The sequence below is a fragment of the Cebus imitator genome, unplaced genomic scaffold (genome assembly GCF_001604975.1).
Source record: "Cebus imitator isolate Cc_AM_T3 unplaced genomic scaffold, Cebus_imitator-1.0 Scaffold543, whole genome shotgun sequence".
NCBI classification, from domain to species: Eukaryota; Metazoa; Chordata; class Mammalia; order Primates; family Cebidae; genus Cebus; species Cebus imitator.
The window spans coordinates 770,374-788,757 of NW_016107858.1; the positions used below are offsets into that span (position 1 = coordinate 770,374).

General features: G+C 46.3%; 1 protein-coding gene across 5 annotated transcripts in view; it reads right to left on the bottom strand.

Annotated features, from left to right (window-relative positions):
- Window positions 1-347: 347 nt before the first annotated feature.
- Window positions 348-18,384, bottom strand: part of BCL9 (BCL9 transcription coactivator) — an 86,472-nt gene continuing 68,435 nt past the window's right edge. For 2 of the 5 annotated variants that reach the window (XM_017515209.2, XM_017515208.2), the window contains exons 3-9: window positions 14,356-14,652; window positions 13,076-13,392; window positions 11,573-11,762; window positions 10,290-10,389; window positions 5,482-7,723; window positions 4,042-4,302; window positions 1,570-2,715 (exon numbers count right to left, since the gene is read on the bottom strand). In XM_017515209.2, coding sequence (XP_017370698.1) covers window positions 1,598-2,715; window positions 4,042-4,302; window positions 5,482-7,723; window positions 10,290-10,389; window positions 11,573-11,762; window positions 13,076-13,392; window positions 14,356-14,408 — 4,281 coding nt within the window. In that variant the 5' untranslated portion in view covers window positions 14,409-14,652 and the 3' untranslated portion in view covers window positions 1,570-1,597. Of the gene's footprint in view, window positions 2,716-4,041; window positions 4,303-5,481; window positions 7,724-10,289; window positions 10,390-11,572; window positions 11,763-13,075; window positions 13,393-14,355; window positions 14,653-18,384 lie in introns of all 5 variants that reach the window. The other 3 variants (XM_017515211.2, XM_017515212.2, XM_017515207.2) reach the window with 3 other exon arrangements.

Below are 18,384 nucleotides of genomic sequence, written 5' to 3' on the forward strand. Positions count from 1 at the left end.
ACCTTTGGCCTTTTAATTACTTCATACCACTAAATTGGTTCTCACAAACTTTCCTAATAAAGACCATTAATTGCCCTAGAGGTAAAGTTCAGCAATGGGATCACAGTTGCTCTTCTGCTGCTACTAGGATTTCATGACTGAGACAGGAACAGTACAGGATAACGAGGAGTTAGTCCTTAACAGCATGGAATATGCTTTATTTGAGAAGGTACTTTCATTTGCTTTCTGTAACCATCACCTTATTGATCAACTCCAATCCAAAGAGACTACGCTTCCGGGTCACATGGTAACCCGTATGCCCAGTACTAAACTATCAGGAATCCAAATGATCAGAAAAGACAGTTCAGTTTTGTAAGAAACAATATATTTTATTTTTCTGACACCACAGCTCTGGCGAGTGGTTTTGTACCAAATTTAATGGAGGTTACACAGAACGTCTTACGCATGGGAGGGGAGGAAAGGGAAGGAACCACAGAATTTAAAACAAACAGAAACAAAATCCTGGATAGCTTTTAGCATCTGTTCCACTCCCACATTAATAAAAATTCACTCGGGAACTCCTAATAAAAGGAGAACAGAAAAGAAGGTGGGCCAGGAAGGCTACGATGGGGAAGAGAAAGACTAAGGGGAAAAAAAGATCAGAGAGCATCCTAAGGACAGACCTTTTCCCTCCCAGAGCCAGGAGGACGCTCGGCACGTTAGGCGAGGCTTTGCTAGATTTATTTCCCCAAAATAACACTGTGTATTGCAGCTGCCAAAGGGAAAGAGAGAGGGAAGCAGAGGGTCACCAGCGGGGGGCGCAAGGGAAGGAAACACTTAACTGAGGAGACAGCAACATGGGAGGGCAAACAGAGAAAAACGTGCCAGTGGGTCGGTACATGGGGAGACAGACGGTGCTGAAGAGCACTTGAACTGAAAACAAATGTCCTAAGCGTCATTATTCTTAAAAAGAAAAATCTCCCCCCTCCCCCCACCCCTCGCTGAACTTAGTTCCTTTTTTTGTGCTTTTCATTAATACTCTGCTCTGAGGTCATAGTTTGGTTTGTCTATACACTGGCGTTGAAAGAAAATAGTCCGAAGGTCTGAAGATGGATTCTCCACCTAAAGTAAACAGCCCAGCATTCCTGTTCTCCTGTGGCCCCAAAGACTAAAGTCTCTGCTAAAATCCCTTTTACAATATAGTACAGTACACACAAAAATAAAGCCCAAATCAAAAAACAAAAACAGAAAAGAATCCTGGGAGAAGCCAGTCCGAAGGACGTAAACATACGGGGAACGGTGCAACACATGACCGATGGCAATTCTCAAAGCACGGCTACAGATTCGCAAAAGTAGGTGCCATCATGGGATACCCAAGTCCACAAAAATAATTTTTAAAAAATAAATCTTAAAAAAAACACACCTGTTGATTAAATGAATAATTTGTTTTCAGGTAAATCCATACATTCTCGAGTTCCCCCCTCCCCCACAGCAGCCCTCGGGTCTCTGTTCTCCTATTGCATGACCAATAGTTAAGTACTCCTGGAACTCCCTCAAAGCAGCTCTCAGGACCTGGAATCTCATCTTGACAAGGATCGGCACATCCAATCTTAGCAGCTTAAAACATCATGTTTCCTGGGTTGCCAGGTCCTTGGCTAAATCCACCCATGCCCACGTCAGCAGCCATGCCCCGGGGCCTCATCTGTGGGGGGATCATGATGTTCTGTTGGGGTCCCATCATGCCCTGCATGGACATCATCATCCCTGGAGAGCCCACGGGCCCAGGGTGGGTGTAGAGCCCAGCAGGCCCCCGATCCTTGCCAGGAATCATGCCCACGGCAGCGGCTGGATTGCTCATCAGGGTGGGCTGGCCGGGCATTGTAGATTGTGCTGGTGACATCATCCGATGGTGAGGTCCCATCATGCCTTGCTGGAGAAAGGCTGGTGGTCTCATGGGGTTGTGGCCTGGCATGGATGGAGCCGTACCAAGAGGGATGTCCGGAGTTCCCACTGGCCCTGGACCTCCCATGCCAGGTAGTGCTAGTCCCATTCTGGGGGCTTGGTCGCCCATCATCCCCTGCATGTGTGAAAACCCAGGTCCAGGACCCTGGGGCTGTTTACGGCTTGGAACTTCCCCTCGAGGGAAATACTGCAGCGTCTGGCTGGGCTTCTCAGATGGAATAATGCGGGAGAGATCAAACTCAGGGATCCCGGTGGCTCCAGGTCGGATGACCTCCTGCAGATCTGGGTCTGTGAACACTGAAGGCATGCTGTTCCCCAGGACAGTGAAGGAGTCAGGACCCCCGGGGCCTCCAGGCTTGCAAAGTGCTGCATCTGCTGAACTTTGGGGCAGGTTGCTGGGGCGGCCAAGGGGGCCTTCTCCTGGGAAACCCATCCCTCCTGGGAAGCTGCCCTGACCCCCACTGGGGCCATTGTGAGGGAACGGAACCTGCTGTGGGGGAGACTGTACTGGAGGGAAGCCCTGGGGGAAGCCCATCCGTCCTTGAGGTACCATCGGTGGCTCCTGGGACCCATGCCCCATGATAGGATTGTGTGACATCAAGCCAGGCCCCATTGGGACCCCATGAGGAGGTATGTTGGGTCCCATGGCATTTGGAGAGGGCATCTGATTGGAGTGAGAAAGTGGCTGGGTCATTCCCATTGGGCTGAGGGTTGGCATCGGAACCACGGGGTTTGGACCTGAAATTCGAGGATTCTGTGTATTAATGCCCATTCCTAGAAAAATAAAGATACCAAAGGAATCAACTTAACCAAAAATCAACTCAGAAAAACTGTAATAGATTAACAAAAAAAACCATTGTGCATCCAATGTGCATAGTACAACGCTGGGGAAACACACCATACACGATCCCTGCCGTGAGTTAAGATCATAATGCATCTGGGGACACACAAACCAAGAGCTCTACAAGACATATATTATTGCGTCTTAAACTGTGATTTAGGAGTGTGTAGGGGACAGCAAGGGAGAAATTCTCATGTGTGAAAAGTTATAAATTAGCACACAAATGAGTTTCATCTTCCTCACTGGAGGCATTTAATACAGGAGAAAACAATTTGCCTGAATGACTTAAGTACGTCCTTTTGGAGACAGAGAATTAATCAGTTCTACAATTCCAATGATCAGAAATCATAACACAGAAACTAAACAGGTCATTTTTCAATTGGCATTTGGCATTATTTTATGGTGCCTTAAAGAGAAAGCATTTAAAACTCGAGATTACATAAAATGTTCAAGAAATAACTTTTAATAGAAACGGAAAATAACACATTCTGTACAGTCTCTGGGACATCGAAGTACTTGGTCCCTGTGGAATTACCACTGAGTGTGGTATAGGGCTTATGCTGTCCCTGGAACATGTACTAACCGGGTTAACTAGAGTTCCTGATAAATAAGTAGCATTTGTGACAATCAGAATAGAAATGGAACCAGAAACTCATGGCTGAAAAGTCACGGTCTCTGCTGATCACTTTCACCATCCTGAGCACGTTCCTTAGTCAGGTGGCGGGGGTCGAGAGGAGGGGCGAGTATAGGAATGAGGGTGAACAGACAGCATAGGGAAGGAAAGGATTTTATCATCTCCCGAGTCCTCAAAAAAAGTCTGCTCTAGGAAACAGGGGCTTTCCGCTGTCTGAAATCCTGTGCCTGCTTGTGGTTTGAGGCTACTCTTCCAGGAAAAACACTTGAGAACTAAAGACATTCCAATCAGCCTGTTAAAAAGAAACTGCTCTCAATATTGCTACGGGAGGACCAAAGGAGAAAAAACAAACAAAAACAACACGCCCTCAAAACCACCCAGGTACACAGAAGCATCAGAACTATAAAGAAACCTGCTTTCTTACAAACAAATAAGTAATCAAGCTAATAAAAAATTATCTTCCTCTAGCCAAGACACTTCCATTCCGCTGAAACTACTTTAGACGGAACCGTTTTCTACCTGTTGAACTTCCACCTATTCAGGTGTACAGCCACTGAGAAAATGCTTCCAGAGGTTTCTCTTGGGTCTAGCACTCACTCCACAGCCTGCCTTTCTGATTTCTTACCTGGCATATTATTTATTGATGGCAAGTTGGGAGAACGAGCTGGAGGGGAGTCGTCATCTGAGCTGGCCACGGTCTTGATGGCATCATGGTATAACGGGGTGGAACTGGGCATTGCAAACTTGGACATTCGAGACATCATGATAGAGAGTGGGTTCTGGGACAGGGTGGGCTCTGGAGGCATGGTATAAGGTGTACTAGAGGGAAGACTTCCAGGGATATTCACAGAAGCAGGCTGGCTGGCTGCAGGAGGCGGGGGCCCACCTGAAAGGAAGCAAAATAAAACGGGCAGGGAATTAGATTCCTTTCGAAGGCTGCTGGGCCCTCTGATTATGAACTAGCAAGGCCAGGAATGAGACAGATGAACAGGACAGTATTATTAGACCCCAGACACAAATCATCAATCTTCTAGTCAAGCTCCATGTGAGTGCAGAGGGAGACCGCCGCGTGATGCGGGCGACAGATCAGCAGATGTGAAGACGAACACACCAGGAGTGTGTTAGAAATATTAGTTCAAGCTTGGGGAAAATACGGTGTACAGACGACTGTTGTGAAATAAGTGGATCTCTTGCCAATCACGATTTAGAAATCGACTGAGGTATTAGTGTGCCACGAAGCCAGACTAGTGATCTAACCCCAGGTACTAATGACATCATGCTACACACATCCTTAATTTCCACAACCAAGACGTTAGAACCAAAAAGGTCCGAGGGGGCTCTTCCGCTGCACTGCTTCAGTGAACCGCTACCCCACAGAGAGACGCTTTAGCTTGGTAGGGTAAATCTTCTACCTTGCTCTGATCCTGGTCTTTCTCAGGTGGAGACAGCACCAACCTAGTATTTACATCTCGGCGCTACTTCCACTGACCACCTCTTGTCCCATTCACAAAGCCATCATCATCAGCAAGAATCTCTCCCAGGAAGAAAATACTCCTAAATTGTAGCTGCTCTGTGTAAACAGTGTTCTACCAAGGAGAGGATTTTGGTAACGGCTTTTGTGGTCAACAGATATTTACGAGAACCATGCAAGTCTTAGAGCAGCTTCCTCTCTCTGTTGAGGATTATACCCAGAATCTCTCGATCCAAGGGAAGCCCCTTGCAGTGGGTCCAGTATTTAAAGAAGCCACATTCATCCACTGTTAAGACATTTTATTGCATGTGCTCACTGTGCAAATGTAAATTATTCTGGGTTGAACCCAACACATATTCCCCATTTCCCCTTTGAACAATCCCATCTGACATACGTATTTTTTGCTGAGATTGGACACTTCTGCATAACCCCATGGAAGTACTCATTATGCACCTTGCCACAGGTATGTCCATTTCAACAAAGGCTGCCTCCTCTGGCTAGGTACTCAAAACACCAGTTTTCTTAAAGTAACCGCATCAGGCTCCAGCGGTCTCCAGCTACAAGCTCCAACTGTGAGGATGCAAGCATACTGACCTGACTCCACATTCCCCAGCATGGCGGGGGAGGCCATGGTGAGGGGTGCTTTATGGTTTGGAGGGATCCCAGGACTTGGAAGGGGAGGTTTTGGAGAAGAGGTCCATCCAGGTGACGGGGCAGGAAGTGATGGAGACTTGAGGTGGACAGGTGAAGCAGCAGCAGACCCCAAAACGGGGGGGGACTTAATGGAAGCAGCGGCAGCTGGGCCCGCCAGCATGCCTGCCAGCTGCGATGGAGTCTGGGGGGACTTGAGGTTCCCCGAGGGCGAGCCCAGCATTGGTGACTGGACTTGGTGCATCGTGGGAGACTTCAGAGGGTTCATGCCTGGGGAATGCACCTGGCTGCCTGCCACAGATATATCCAAGGGCTTCCGCCCCAGGCCGCGCTGAACTGAAGGAGCTGTGTTGAGGCTGGCGGGGTTACTGGGGGGGTTGAGAGGTAGTGGTGGCATGTGACTGAGCCGGCTGTTAGTCCTTTGGTCGGGCCCAATTGGTTCTCTGAGATTCCGCAAGCCACTGTTGCTGCCTGGACCCTGAGACATGGGGAGGAATGGTCTGGGGCCCATGCCATACTCCTGCTGGGGGTGCTCACCAAAGGGCAGCGGCACCATCTTCTGCTGAGCAGGCAGCATGTCTGAGCTACCTGGGCGTAATTTCAGCAACTCCTCGGGGCCCGCCCCGGCCTCTCTCATCTTCTGAGGTATCATCTGAGAGTTGGATCCCATGTTGACAGTTAGACTGACATCTCCCTTCATCCCACTAGGAACCATCCCAAACTCAAGTTCCCGACCAGGGCCCATCTGTGGGGGCATTCCTTTTGGAAAGTCTCCCCTAGAAGGACTCAGAGGGCCCTCAACGGGTATTCGAGGGAAAATGGGGTTATTCCCAGGCTCCATGTGGCGCTGGGACCCTGGAATCATCCTGTTCATCTCCATGCTGGGCCTGATGCCTTCCATGGTCATCCCTGGGGGGAGACCCAGCTGCTTCTCTGCCAGCTGCTGCTGAAACATCTCTTCAGACAATCCTTGGGGGTTTGGGAAGCGTTCCCCTCGGCCAGGACCACTGAAGACGCCCTGGCCAGGAGGAAAACTTCGACCGTCTGGGATTTTGGGCACATCATCTGGCCAACTGACTCCAGAAAGACCCGGTCTAGTTGCAGGGTTGGGGACATTCGGCCCTTCCATTTCAGAGTTTATCATGCCTGCAAATCCAGGGAGGCGCATCTGGCTCCCTGGCATGTTGGGGTGGGGAGCCATGCCCCTCGGGGGCAGAGAATGTGGCATGTTGATACCATCGGAAAACGGCTCTGCACCCCCAGGTGCCCAGCCTTCACTAGGGGTCATCTGGTAAGGAGGGGGGGGCCCTCGGACCACTCCCCGAGGCCCATGCTGATGGACCATCATGTCCTGGAGGGAACACTGCTGGACAACCACTTGTTCCTGCTTCCTCCTCTTCTCTTCATAAAACTCCTGCTGCAGTTTTAGCCATGCTATCTGCTCGGGAGTCATATGGTCGAGGTGGTCGGGTCCTATGGTCCCAGACTGGGAGTTCATAGAAGGTGGAACCATTTCATCTGGAGAAAACGGCACATCTCTATGTCCTTGAGGGCCAAATGGAGCTCCCACATCTGTCCGGGGCCCAGGTCCCTTACCTAGGCTTTGGGATTGAGCCATCATGGCCTGTATCGGCCCTTCTGGTTTTTTCTGAGGCCCATCTAATACCCCAGGATTCTGCTGGGGTCCCCCACTTTGTGCTCCTGTGAATTCTTTCTCATCAGGAAAAAGCATGCGCTGGATGTCTCTCAGAGTTTGTAAGGAGCGCTCCCGATGCTCCAGCTGCTCCTGAGATAGGCCGTCGGGATTCTCTCCCAGGGTCGGGGGCTCGCCACTGGACACTGGTGGAGGCGGAGGGGCTTTGGGATCTGCTGAAGAGCTATTGCTCCCCTGGGAGACAGGGGTCACTGCCCGATTGTTGGGCGTTGAGTTGGGCCCGGTACCATCTGGGGGCAGTGGAGTGGAGCTGGCAGGACTTCCTACGGAAGGAATCAGTTTGTTTTCTGCCCCAGGACTCTCCCGGTCCAGGGGACGCGGGGGTGCGGCAGGCTTGGGTGCTGGTGCCGGAACGGGTGGAGTTGGCTGCACTCTGGCATTCTGGGAAGAATTCTGGTCCTGGTTGGCTGGAACTGGGGGCTGTTGCGGGAGAGGTTTCGGATCGTTCCGAAGGGCGGATATCTGTGTGATCTGAAGATAAACAAAGATTTTAAAAATCATTGGTAAAGTGAACAGAAGAGCAATTAAAAGAGCAAGATATGCTATGAAGGACTTGTCCCCAGTCACACAGATCTACACTGACACTAGCTGTAGAAACTGCTCATGTACAACCCCCTTTTGGAGATGAAGACATTTTGATTTTTTTTTTAAGCTTACTGTCAAATGGCATCCTCCTTCCCTTGCTGAAGATTAGGTTTCAGTAACTTAAAAAGTATGCCAGAGGAGAGCCACTCTGCCAAAGGGAATACATTTGAGTATCTATTTTGAGGAACAGGTTTGATATCACATGTCTACTATGTGTTTCTGATTCAGAGAGAGATTAGTTTCTCGGTATGTGGGAGGCTGTACCTAACACCTTTTTCTTTTCCCTGAAAGTACAACTGGGTATGTAGACTTCTCATTGTCAATCAAAAGGTCTGACGTTGCCATGTGAAAGAGAAGGCGTAAGTCACTTGCAGCTCTGTAATCCACCAGTCAAGGAAGCAAGAAGAAGGCTGCTCATGTCAGCGTCTCCTCCGGCAGGGTGACTACTGAGGCGCTCCCCTCCTGGAGTTTCCAGGGGGCCTGACATCTCCGGTTTCTGTTTTGGGTTCGTGATAGCTGACTGCATGTTTGATAAGAATTTGTATGTTAACCGTAGTGAGATAATTTCTGGGGAGAAATCTGAGGCTATCTAACTCATGGTGTCTCTTGATCTGCTCTTTGCAATAGACAGCAGACTGCCCTTTTTTAACACGCTGGAGAATTGCCTCCAACGCTGTACTGAAGTCCAGGGTGAAGCACACTCACCTACAATAGGTGACACGGACACCCTGAATGTTTGGGAGAGGGCTGCCTATGTTCCGCGTCTACACCAGTGGCACTGCTAAGATGTAAGAGGGCACTGAAGAACAGAGGGCTTCGTCTACAAACTGTCTCAGAGACCTTTCACCAAAGACCTTTCTCCAGACCTTTTTTTTGGTGTTCATCTGCTCCTTCCTGTTCACTTAATCCAGTCCATATTTCCAAACCTTTAAGGCTCTTATTTGCCGCCTCACCTACTCTCTGGAATGTTTACCTGTATGCAAATATGTAAACAAGTAATTACGTGTATCTCTGCATATGAACAATTTGTATTGTATATACATGAAAACGTATATTCGAGTACTTACATTCTGGGAATACATATATAAATGTTTGACTTGGAGGTATCCATGCACTTCTGTCTATAGGTATTGAGCTGTGTGGGTAAGACTGGCTGAATCCTGTATGACTCTGCAGAGTCAAAAGTGTTATTTCATGTCCACAACTCCTAACTGGAGTGTAGAGGTCACCTTGATTTTCCTTCCAGTGCCATTTTAAGTTTGGTTTTGTTGATCAGGTTTTGTGTGCTGCAGGTGGGTAGTGATTTCATATAAGGAAACCACGACAGCAGAAAACATTTAGATGTGGAATAATGGATTATTCCTAACTCCTTTCCTGATTTCATTTTAGTTCCAGAGAAGGTATAGGTGATAACTATATTAACAACTACCGTTAAGTCAATAAAAGGTTGGTTTCAGTTGCACTGTACCAGGACAATGAGCATTTTACATATAATTGTATGTATCTTCTACCCTTGGGTAGTCAAGATGCATGGGGAATGTCAAATTCCTTTTCTAAGTTTAGAAAGGCCTAAGCTCTACTTATGTCTACAAAGATGGTGACTTTTCTGATAAACAAAATAGGAAAGACGTGGTCACCTATTTTATCTTGAATTGTCACTTTGATAATTTACTATCAATTAACTTTTCCCATGTTTAAGATGGATCCCAGTATTAGATTTATGTTCCCTGAAAGCAGGGACTGTGTCTTGAACCTTTTAGTACCCCCCCCGCCCCCCCGGCATAGCATCTGGTGCAATGCTCGACAGTGCTAGACAGAAGAAATACCTTTTGGATCAATTTGGTAAACTACATGCATTAAAACATCTACTGTATGCTTTTCCTAATAGAGTTTATAGCAGGTGCTGAAGATCCAGAGAGAACACAGATTAACATTTATTATAGTTTTACAAGTATCAAGCAATTAAAAGCATTCAATGGTCTTATCACTTTGAAATAAATAGGAATCATTTCGAAAGTCGCTGAGCCTCTGATTATGATAGTCATCATGTACTCCAGAAGTTTTAGTTGTTGTTTTTTTTCTTTTCTTTCTTCATAATTCAACTAGCTCGTGTTATTTAAAAAAAAAAAAAAAAATCTGCTCTGAACACAGGGTCTGAATTTAGATCTTCCCAGAGACGGTTACATGAAGGAAACCTAAGACATCTATACAGCTCCTCTTTTAGTTTGCATCTTCTTCCCCCTAGTAATTCATCAATCTACTAGCTTTCTCACAGAAAGAGCTAGTATAGTGTGATATGCCTAACGCTCCACAATGCCAGAATTAGGTTCAATGCCAAGAACGTAGCTCATACCATCAAGACTACCTTCCTATCAATTAAATTCACCACCCCCTCTCCTTTGCAGTCACTGTAGAATCATTAAACCATTATTCAGTTTCTGAAATGAAATACCAGAGGGGCTGTGCTTCTCTCTGTCTTGCTGTTAGAAATGTTTTGGATGTGGAAAGAGACGATAGTTTCAACCTGGCCCTTCAACACAGCTTCTGCAGCTCTGCAAAGACAGAAGAGACGGCACACGTTAGAGCTCACTTCTGTTTCACTAACTGTAATTCCAAAGCACTTTAACCCCACACTGAACTTGTAAGGAAGAGGAAGGAGTATAAATAACCACCAGAAATGCTGAAGAAGAAATGAAGAGAAACATGTTTCATTATGTATGTTTACCATTAACATCAAACTTCTAAAATTAAAAGATAGCCATTAACAAATCCCAAAAGAGGCATTAAAAAACAAAAACCAAGATTTTCTTGTTAAACCAATCCACGATGGTAGGTGTTTCATACAGAATCTGAGTTCAAAATCCCAACCCAAGAAGGGGCAGATGAATCACACGACACCTAGTGATCGCTGAAGGCTATCAAGGTTCACTTTTTAAGTAAAACAGGTCAGAAAACATATGCAGGGTAAAATCACAATTTTGACAAAACCAATTGCTTCATCCATCCACTAGAAATTTATATACGAAAATGTTTACAGTGGTTATCTCTGTGAATTCCAGAGATATTAATTCTTAGCTGTATTTTCTAATAATTCTAGAATGGACATATATTACTTGTGTTTAGAAAACAATAAGTAGGTTGCAGAAAAGTGTATATTGTGCAATCAATTTCTTCTGTGTTTAAATCTGTGATTAAAAGAGGTATATATGGCTGGGCATGGTGGCTCACGCCTGTAATCCCAGCACTTTGGGAGGCCTACGCAAGCAGATCACTTGAGGCCAGGAGTTTGAGACCAGCCTGGCCAACATGGTGAAATGCCATCTCTACTAAAAAACACAAAAAATCAGCTGGGCGTGGTGACAGGTGCCTGTAATCCCAGCTACTCAGGAGGCTGAGGCAGAAGAATCACTTGAACCAATGAGGTGGAGGCTACAGTGAGCCGAGGTCTGCCACTGCACTCCAGTCTGGGCGAGAGAGAGAGACCATCTCAAAAAAAAGAGGTATATATGTATAAGATTTGCATGAGCACAAAAAATTTCTGAAAGGGAAGCAAAAGATGTATTATCAGTGGTTGCCTCTGGGGGAGTTTGTGTTGGGGAGGTTTTATGTTTTATCTCTTTCTATACTGTTAACTTTAGGTGATAATAAATTATCAATCTGCAATGACAATAAGAACTTATTGTTTAAGTCCCCAGACAAGCCCTGCCCAACAGCAAGACACAAGCATCAACTTACTTATTGGCCATCTCAGTAGAAAACACATACACCACTTTGGCTGGAGTCTTCTGAGCAGGTGTGGGCTCTGGGGCAGTAGTTTGGCCATGGGAGGGTGTGGAAGACCTGGGGGCTGTAGCATTTGATGGGGTCATCGAGTGTGGTGTGTGCTGGGAATCCTGGGACTTTATGTGGTCAGCAGAATTACATTCTAAAAGAGTAAAAGGACTCGTCATAGAAAGAATACAATTTCCTTTCTTCTGCCAGCATTTACAGCATCACAACACAAAGCCACCTTGAGAATTTCAAGGAAGTACCACCTTGCTAAGAAGAAACCTCTTCTACTCATAACATTTCAAACGCTCTTCTCTCTGAAATGACTAATCATAAAGCACTCCTCCCCCACTTCCTTACCTCTCTATTACACCTCCTTCATATATTAGCATAAATGTCCCTACTTCCTGGTAACTTTTTTGAAACCTCCTAGACTTAACTGGGGATGGATCTCACAGCCCTCTGGGGACGGATCCACAGATGATAGTGGATCTCACAGCCCTCGTAACTTCACTTCGTTCAGCATTCATCACATTTTACTGTAACTGTTTAATGATCAGCTTTCTAGGTGCATTCAAATCTTTGAGGTCAACAGCTATATCTATCTTACCGACTATGCCCCACCCCAGCACAGTGCTGGCATTCACAGCAGGCCTGCCAAAAACACTTGAGGGAGGAGGGGAGGAAGTGCGCAGGAACAATCGCCCAGGTTTTCATTTCTAATTTGGGTTGGAAAATCATACTTTTATTCCTTGAATACTAACTTCATGTTCTGGCCTACGGTGAAGACTTTTGGTCTTATATAGGAGGAAAAAAGCCTAAAACTCCAGCTGTTGGTCCCATATCCTTCCTGGCTCACTCCATTTTGGTGTCTGTCAAATCTCTACACATCTGGTAGCCACTCATTCCTGCTACACTGAAATCAGCGGTGATGAATCTGCACCACTGCCAGGGCTTTTAAGGCTTCCTCTTGGGTCTGCAAGTCTGGCAAAACGGCAACTAGAGAACACAAGACCCAAGCCTTGGAGGATTACGGCAACGAGAGAACACAAGACCCAAGCCTTGGAGGATTACTCTGATGGAGAAGAGAAGGGGACACCAGAAAAACTACCCCAGTGGGGGCCGCTGGCACAGACGAACTAGAGCAGCTGGCTTGGAACTAAAGTACAAACAGCATGGAGGTCAGAAACATGCAAAAGAACAGGGTTAGGCCTGTGAAATAATCCTGCCATAACCCCTAAACCACTGCATCCTCGAGGGTAAGAACCGCTCAACTAGGAGGTTCCAAACTATTCTTCAGTTAGCAAAATGAGAAGGAATAGTTCCATCATAAATGGTGAGAACTCCTGAATTTGACATCTACTCTCCCCATTTGTCTGATATTAGGCTCTCTGGCCTCTGTCAAATGTCAGAGATCTTCCCTCAGGAATACCTACTTCCCTCTGAGTCTCAAAGATCTTATAGACATACCTTTAATGTCAGAGTCATCGTTTGGAGTCCCAGGATCTCTCTGATCAAAGGAGTCGGCGGAAATACTTCGCTCCCTTTTCCCCTTGCCCTTGGCACCATTTCCAGCCCCATTCTTCAGCCCCATGCTCCCACCTGGGCCAGGGAGTGCTTTAGGGGTATGGCCCCCACTCTTGGAGTCACAGGGGGATGGCTGGGATTGGCTGGCTGAGCCCCCCTGTTTACCCTGATTGGAGAATTTGGAATCCAGCTGGGGGTTTCCAGATGGGGACATCACTGTAGGGGGACGGACCATCACCTCCTGCTTTGACTTAGGGCTACTAAAAGAAACGAATAACAAAGGAAGATCAGACACCAGATACAGCTGGTCAGCACCAATCAGGGAGAGGCGGTTTCTACTGGGGGTCAAGGAGACCCTGAGGACTAAAATACCACCCCATGATTCACCTGGGCCACTTGCTTGCCCCCTCCACCCCTGCTCCCATCTCAGAGCTATCGGCAGAGAGGAGGATCCAGCAGAGCGGCCTGCCAGGTCTCGGGAACCCTAGAGTCACATGGGGACCCAACTCCAGGGCTTCTGTCAATAAAGGACAGCGGTTTCTATGTACATAGAGAAGTGACTCTTACACCAAGACTAGCTCAGAGTAAACAGGCATCGTTAAGATAAAAATACCACCCACCCCCAGGCTGACGACAAGGAACAGCTGTAGGAGAGCCTCACTTCCCTACTGGAAAATACAAGCAGGTCCCGAGGAGCACGGGAGCCGGTGACGGTCAGGTTAGGGAAATCCTCCAGGATACTAATCCCTCCCAACAAGCAGTATTACACCAAAGCCGAGAAACCAACCACTGCCCTCAGGGAGTGTGGATAAAATTCTTTTAAAGTAACAGTTTGCGTACTGTGAAACAGAGGAAAAAGCCTCACAGCGGGAGTCCTGGGAATGTTTTAGTTCTAAGACGTGAGGCCTCCTTCACCATTTCAGGCCTCAGTTTCCTTGTCTGCCAACTTGGGCAGATTGGACTGGTTGGTCTCTGCACAGTCCTTGTTTGTGCTTTGGCAGGGAAGTGGGTGGAGAGGTCAGGGAATGATGGACAAAAGAATAACGAAGGCGTGCTTTGATTACACTGTATCCTGCTTACTCTTCTGTTACTATTTACTAGTCTGTTTTCTCTTCCTTTCTTATTTGGGTTTCATTTGCTTCTAATTCAACATGCTGTTTCACCAATTCAGGGTGTGCCTGTGGCATCCCCATGGGGCTGCAGGAAGAGGCCCTATCCCTTACCTCTGTGTGTTTCCTGACGGAGAGTTCCTCACTTTAGGGTTACTGGAATGCATTGATTGAAATCCTGAGCTTGCAGTCACAGACGGGACAGGCTCACCGAGTTCCTCTCGGGCTGCTAGGGGCAGTGGCACTGGCCCACTGCTTGCTGGGTGCGTCCCTTAGCGCTGGCTGCCTGTATGTCTTTTTCCTCTTTGTTTTTCTCTGCTGTGGAAGTGGATCCTTTCCCCTTGCAGCTCCAGCATTCTCCGGGGGCGTGCCTCCTGCTGCCAAAGGAAAATCTCGCATCTCCAGGGCACGCTACAGGAAAAGGCCACCCAAAAGAAGTTGGGAGCAAAAACAGAGACATAAAACACCCTTACAACAGGATCAAGGTGAAGCACTAGCCAACTCAGCGAAGCAGCTAGACCATGCCTCCATTCTATCAGGGTGAAAGGAAAGAGTGATGCTCCCACTGTGGACAAAAGCTCAGGGGCCACACCAGCTGAAGGGAGACTAGGACTTCCTGCCAAGCATGCACGCCTCCCACCCAAGCAGCATGGACCAGGCAAGGGTGAGCAGGTGAGAAAGGCAGTGTTCTCTTTAGCTATGTATTCTCCCTTACACTTCTGTACTTTTGAATACAAAATTCTCAAAAACTTGGGTCTTTCTTTTTTCAAAACAATGCTTTGACACCCCTAGGTACTGCAGATCCACAGTGACTATCTGGTGTTTCAGCTCTGATGGAAAACAACCCCCCAATTTCAAACCATGATGCAAATTAATCTGTGTTTATACTCTCAGGGCCTTGGGGGTGTGGGGACATTAGAGGAGGGACTTCTGAAATCAAATATTGAGCCAACACCAAATACAATCAGTTCTGCCCCGATTTCCATGATCTTTCTATTAAATTATGCCAAGTATGTGTCTCGTGTTCTCACTGCCTAACGACAGGGACTGCAGGCATGGGTAAGCATGGGAATGATCCATAATTCTGAAAGTAAAAGAACATCTTTGAACGCTGATATTTTTTGAGCCAATTTGCAAGGCTAATTTGAAGCATAAAGGTCAAGAATATATTCGCAAACCTAGCTAGAGAACAAATGAGAAAGTCTTTTATTTAGGGAAGCCTAGGTGAATTCAGGTAAAACCAAGACATAACTTTAAGTCTCTGCTCCCTCCCAGGGCAATTCCATTACGGTTTTCTTGTAAGCACTATCCCCTTACCAACTCCCGTCCATCTTCTAGTATCTTACTGGCAAAGTATAGGAATGAAGGAGGAGGGTATTAGGGGCGCAACTAGTGACTACAGAACCAAAGGGAGTTAGAAACAGCTCAGGTGTTGCAGCTTACATGTGCTTTGAGAGAATGGAGAAGCTGGGCTAAAACTGGGAGGATCAATTATAATCTAGGTTGTGGCACTCTGATCACTGTCAAGCGTTAAAGGTCTAGTTCCTTGTTTAAAAAACTGCAATAATCCCAGCTATTTTACCTGGGATGGTGAAAGAAATTTATGGAAGTTCTGAGTACACCCAATTAAATTTTTTCCTCTTTAAATAAAAAAGTCAGGAAAAAGAACTAGAATAAAACATTATGAATGTTTCTATGTTGACCTGAGGAGAGAGCATGTTAAAAAACATTTGGGTCTTGATTTTATTTAAGCTTGTGTATTTTTATCCCCCACCATCTTCCAGCTATTTTTTTTTTTTTGGTTTAGACTAAGAAACGGACTGTGGTTGTCAAGTTCGACATATATAATCATAAACCATTTTGTAACCTCTCACTGAATATTAGAAATCACTGGGAAAATAGAAGTAGGAAATGAATCTTACATGGACAAAGCCATCAGAAAACATTTACCTCAGGAAAAGAAGAGCAGTTACCACCTCTATAGTCCCCCTCTGTAACTTCTTCTGGAACTTTCTGTCTGCATTATGTATTCTAGCACTCCATCACATGTCGTATTGAATAATCCTGGCTGTATATTTTATCTCCCTGTGAAGGCTACATTCTTAGAAGACAAGAACGTTGTTTTAAAGTTCTTTGGTTTTTCTATAATATTCAACGTGGTGTACTAAGAATGTACTTAGAGCCTCTGTGACTTAGGTTCTCACAGAACAGAAACACCTGGCATGTGTGTTACACACGTCTTCCAAAGAAACTCAAAACATTACAAATATCAAATCACCTCATTAATCTGCCAAGCATTTATGATGAGCTGGTAGCAAAGATTACTTCTAATAATAACGCTGTGAACATAAAACACTTTTATTTTTGAAGTACTTCCACATACAGTTTCATTTTCTCACAATTTGCCTGACTTTGATTGACAGGCATTTCAGGGATGAATGAATGGAGCACATGGGGTGTGAATGGCTTCCTTCACGTTTCCAATCACTGTCCTCAGACCCTGGCCCTTTCCTTGAAGCCATCTTCCTGGCTTTATGGAGGGAGAGACAGCACAGAGGTTGAAATAAGCATGTGGGCTCACCCAGCGACTGGGATCCAAATCTAGGTTTTTCGATCCCTAATCCAAGGAAATAAGTTGTCCCTACTTTTAGCCTTTCTGATGATAAAAAAATGACTGAGCAAAAAACATCTGACAAAATATAATTCCAAAGAATAAAACTGGGCTCTTCAGGAGGTTCGTGTTCAACTGTTTAACCTTTAACGGCTGGAAAGGATCTTCCACAGAATCATTAGAGCCAGAGAGATTTTTTTTTCCCCAAGAAAACTACATCTCCTAAAGCCTTAGATCTACTTACACCATGTTTTTCTCTTCTATACTTAAATTAATGCTTGAAATTTTTACTATGTGCCATGCATTGTTGTGAGCACTGTGCAAACATGGTAACCCAGTGACAACGACCCCAGGAGGCAGGTGCCGCTACTATTTCTATTTCAGAGATGAGAAAACAGTCTCTGCAACGTTAACTTGCCCAAGTTCACACCCTGGTAAGTGGTAGAGCGGGCATTTAACCAGCACTCTGGGCCGCTCTGGCCCCAAAGTCTGTGCTCTTCATCACTGCAGTGCCTGTCAAAGTGATTCTTGGTGGGCCAGGTGAGCTGGCTCATAGAAAGCGCTCAGCAGTATAATGTAAGCACTCCAGTGTTAAGTATTGCCATGGCTACTGCCACTCTCCAGCAAGCACACCGGCTCATCGTGCCTGAAGCCATTTCAAAATCCCTTCTGCATCTCCTGAGTACCACGTTTCCTCCCTCCCTTCCCAGTCCCAGTACCTGGACGTGCCCAGCACTTAACAGAAAGAGATGTCGCCAGGGAGAAAGTTCTCATTGCTAAATACACAAACCAATTTCCATCAGTACCCATCGCCTCTTTCTTTTCTATTACAGAAACAAAAAATAACCCACTTTCTCCCAAAAGTCAGTCCAGCCACAGGCGGGCTAGGCATAACCCTGCCAGCCTTTGGAGAGCTCTCATTCTCCCTTTTGGCCACTCCCTCTGTCTACTGGATCTTTATAATCAGCATTCAGACAAGCTGTAGAATCTTCCAGTGTTTAAAAAAAAAAAAGCAGAACAAAACCCAGGTCTAGCATTCTATTACTCTTTAGAGCCAAATTTCTCCAGAATTGACGAGACACGGTGTTCACCTCCTCACCTGCCGTTCATCCTTCAACCACTGTAAACCAACTTCCACCACCGACTATTTTTGTTAAGGTCACCACTGTCCACTTTCCTAATCTCATCTTACTCCATCTCTTAGATTCTGCCAGTTGCTCACTTCGTTCTTGTAAGTCCGTTCCTGGTTTCTATAACACCTCATCTTCCTAAGCTTCCTCCCAGCGCTCCAGCCTGCTTCATCTGCTTCCTTTGCAGGCCCGCTTTTCACCTGATGTCTAAGCTTTAGAGTTCCTCTGGACTCTATGCTGGGTCCTCTTCTGTTCTCATTCTCTGAGTTCTCTCCATGCCAACAACTCCCAAATCTGCAAGTCCAGCCCACATCTGTACACGCCTGCGTGACATCTCCCCGGATGTCTCAAACTCAACAGGATCAAACTGAATTCTTCAATTCTGTATATGGCCTTCCTCCT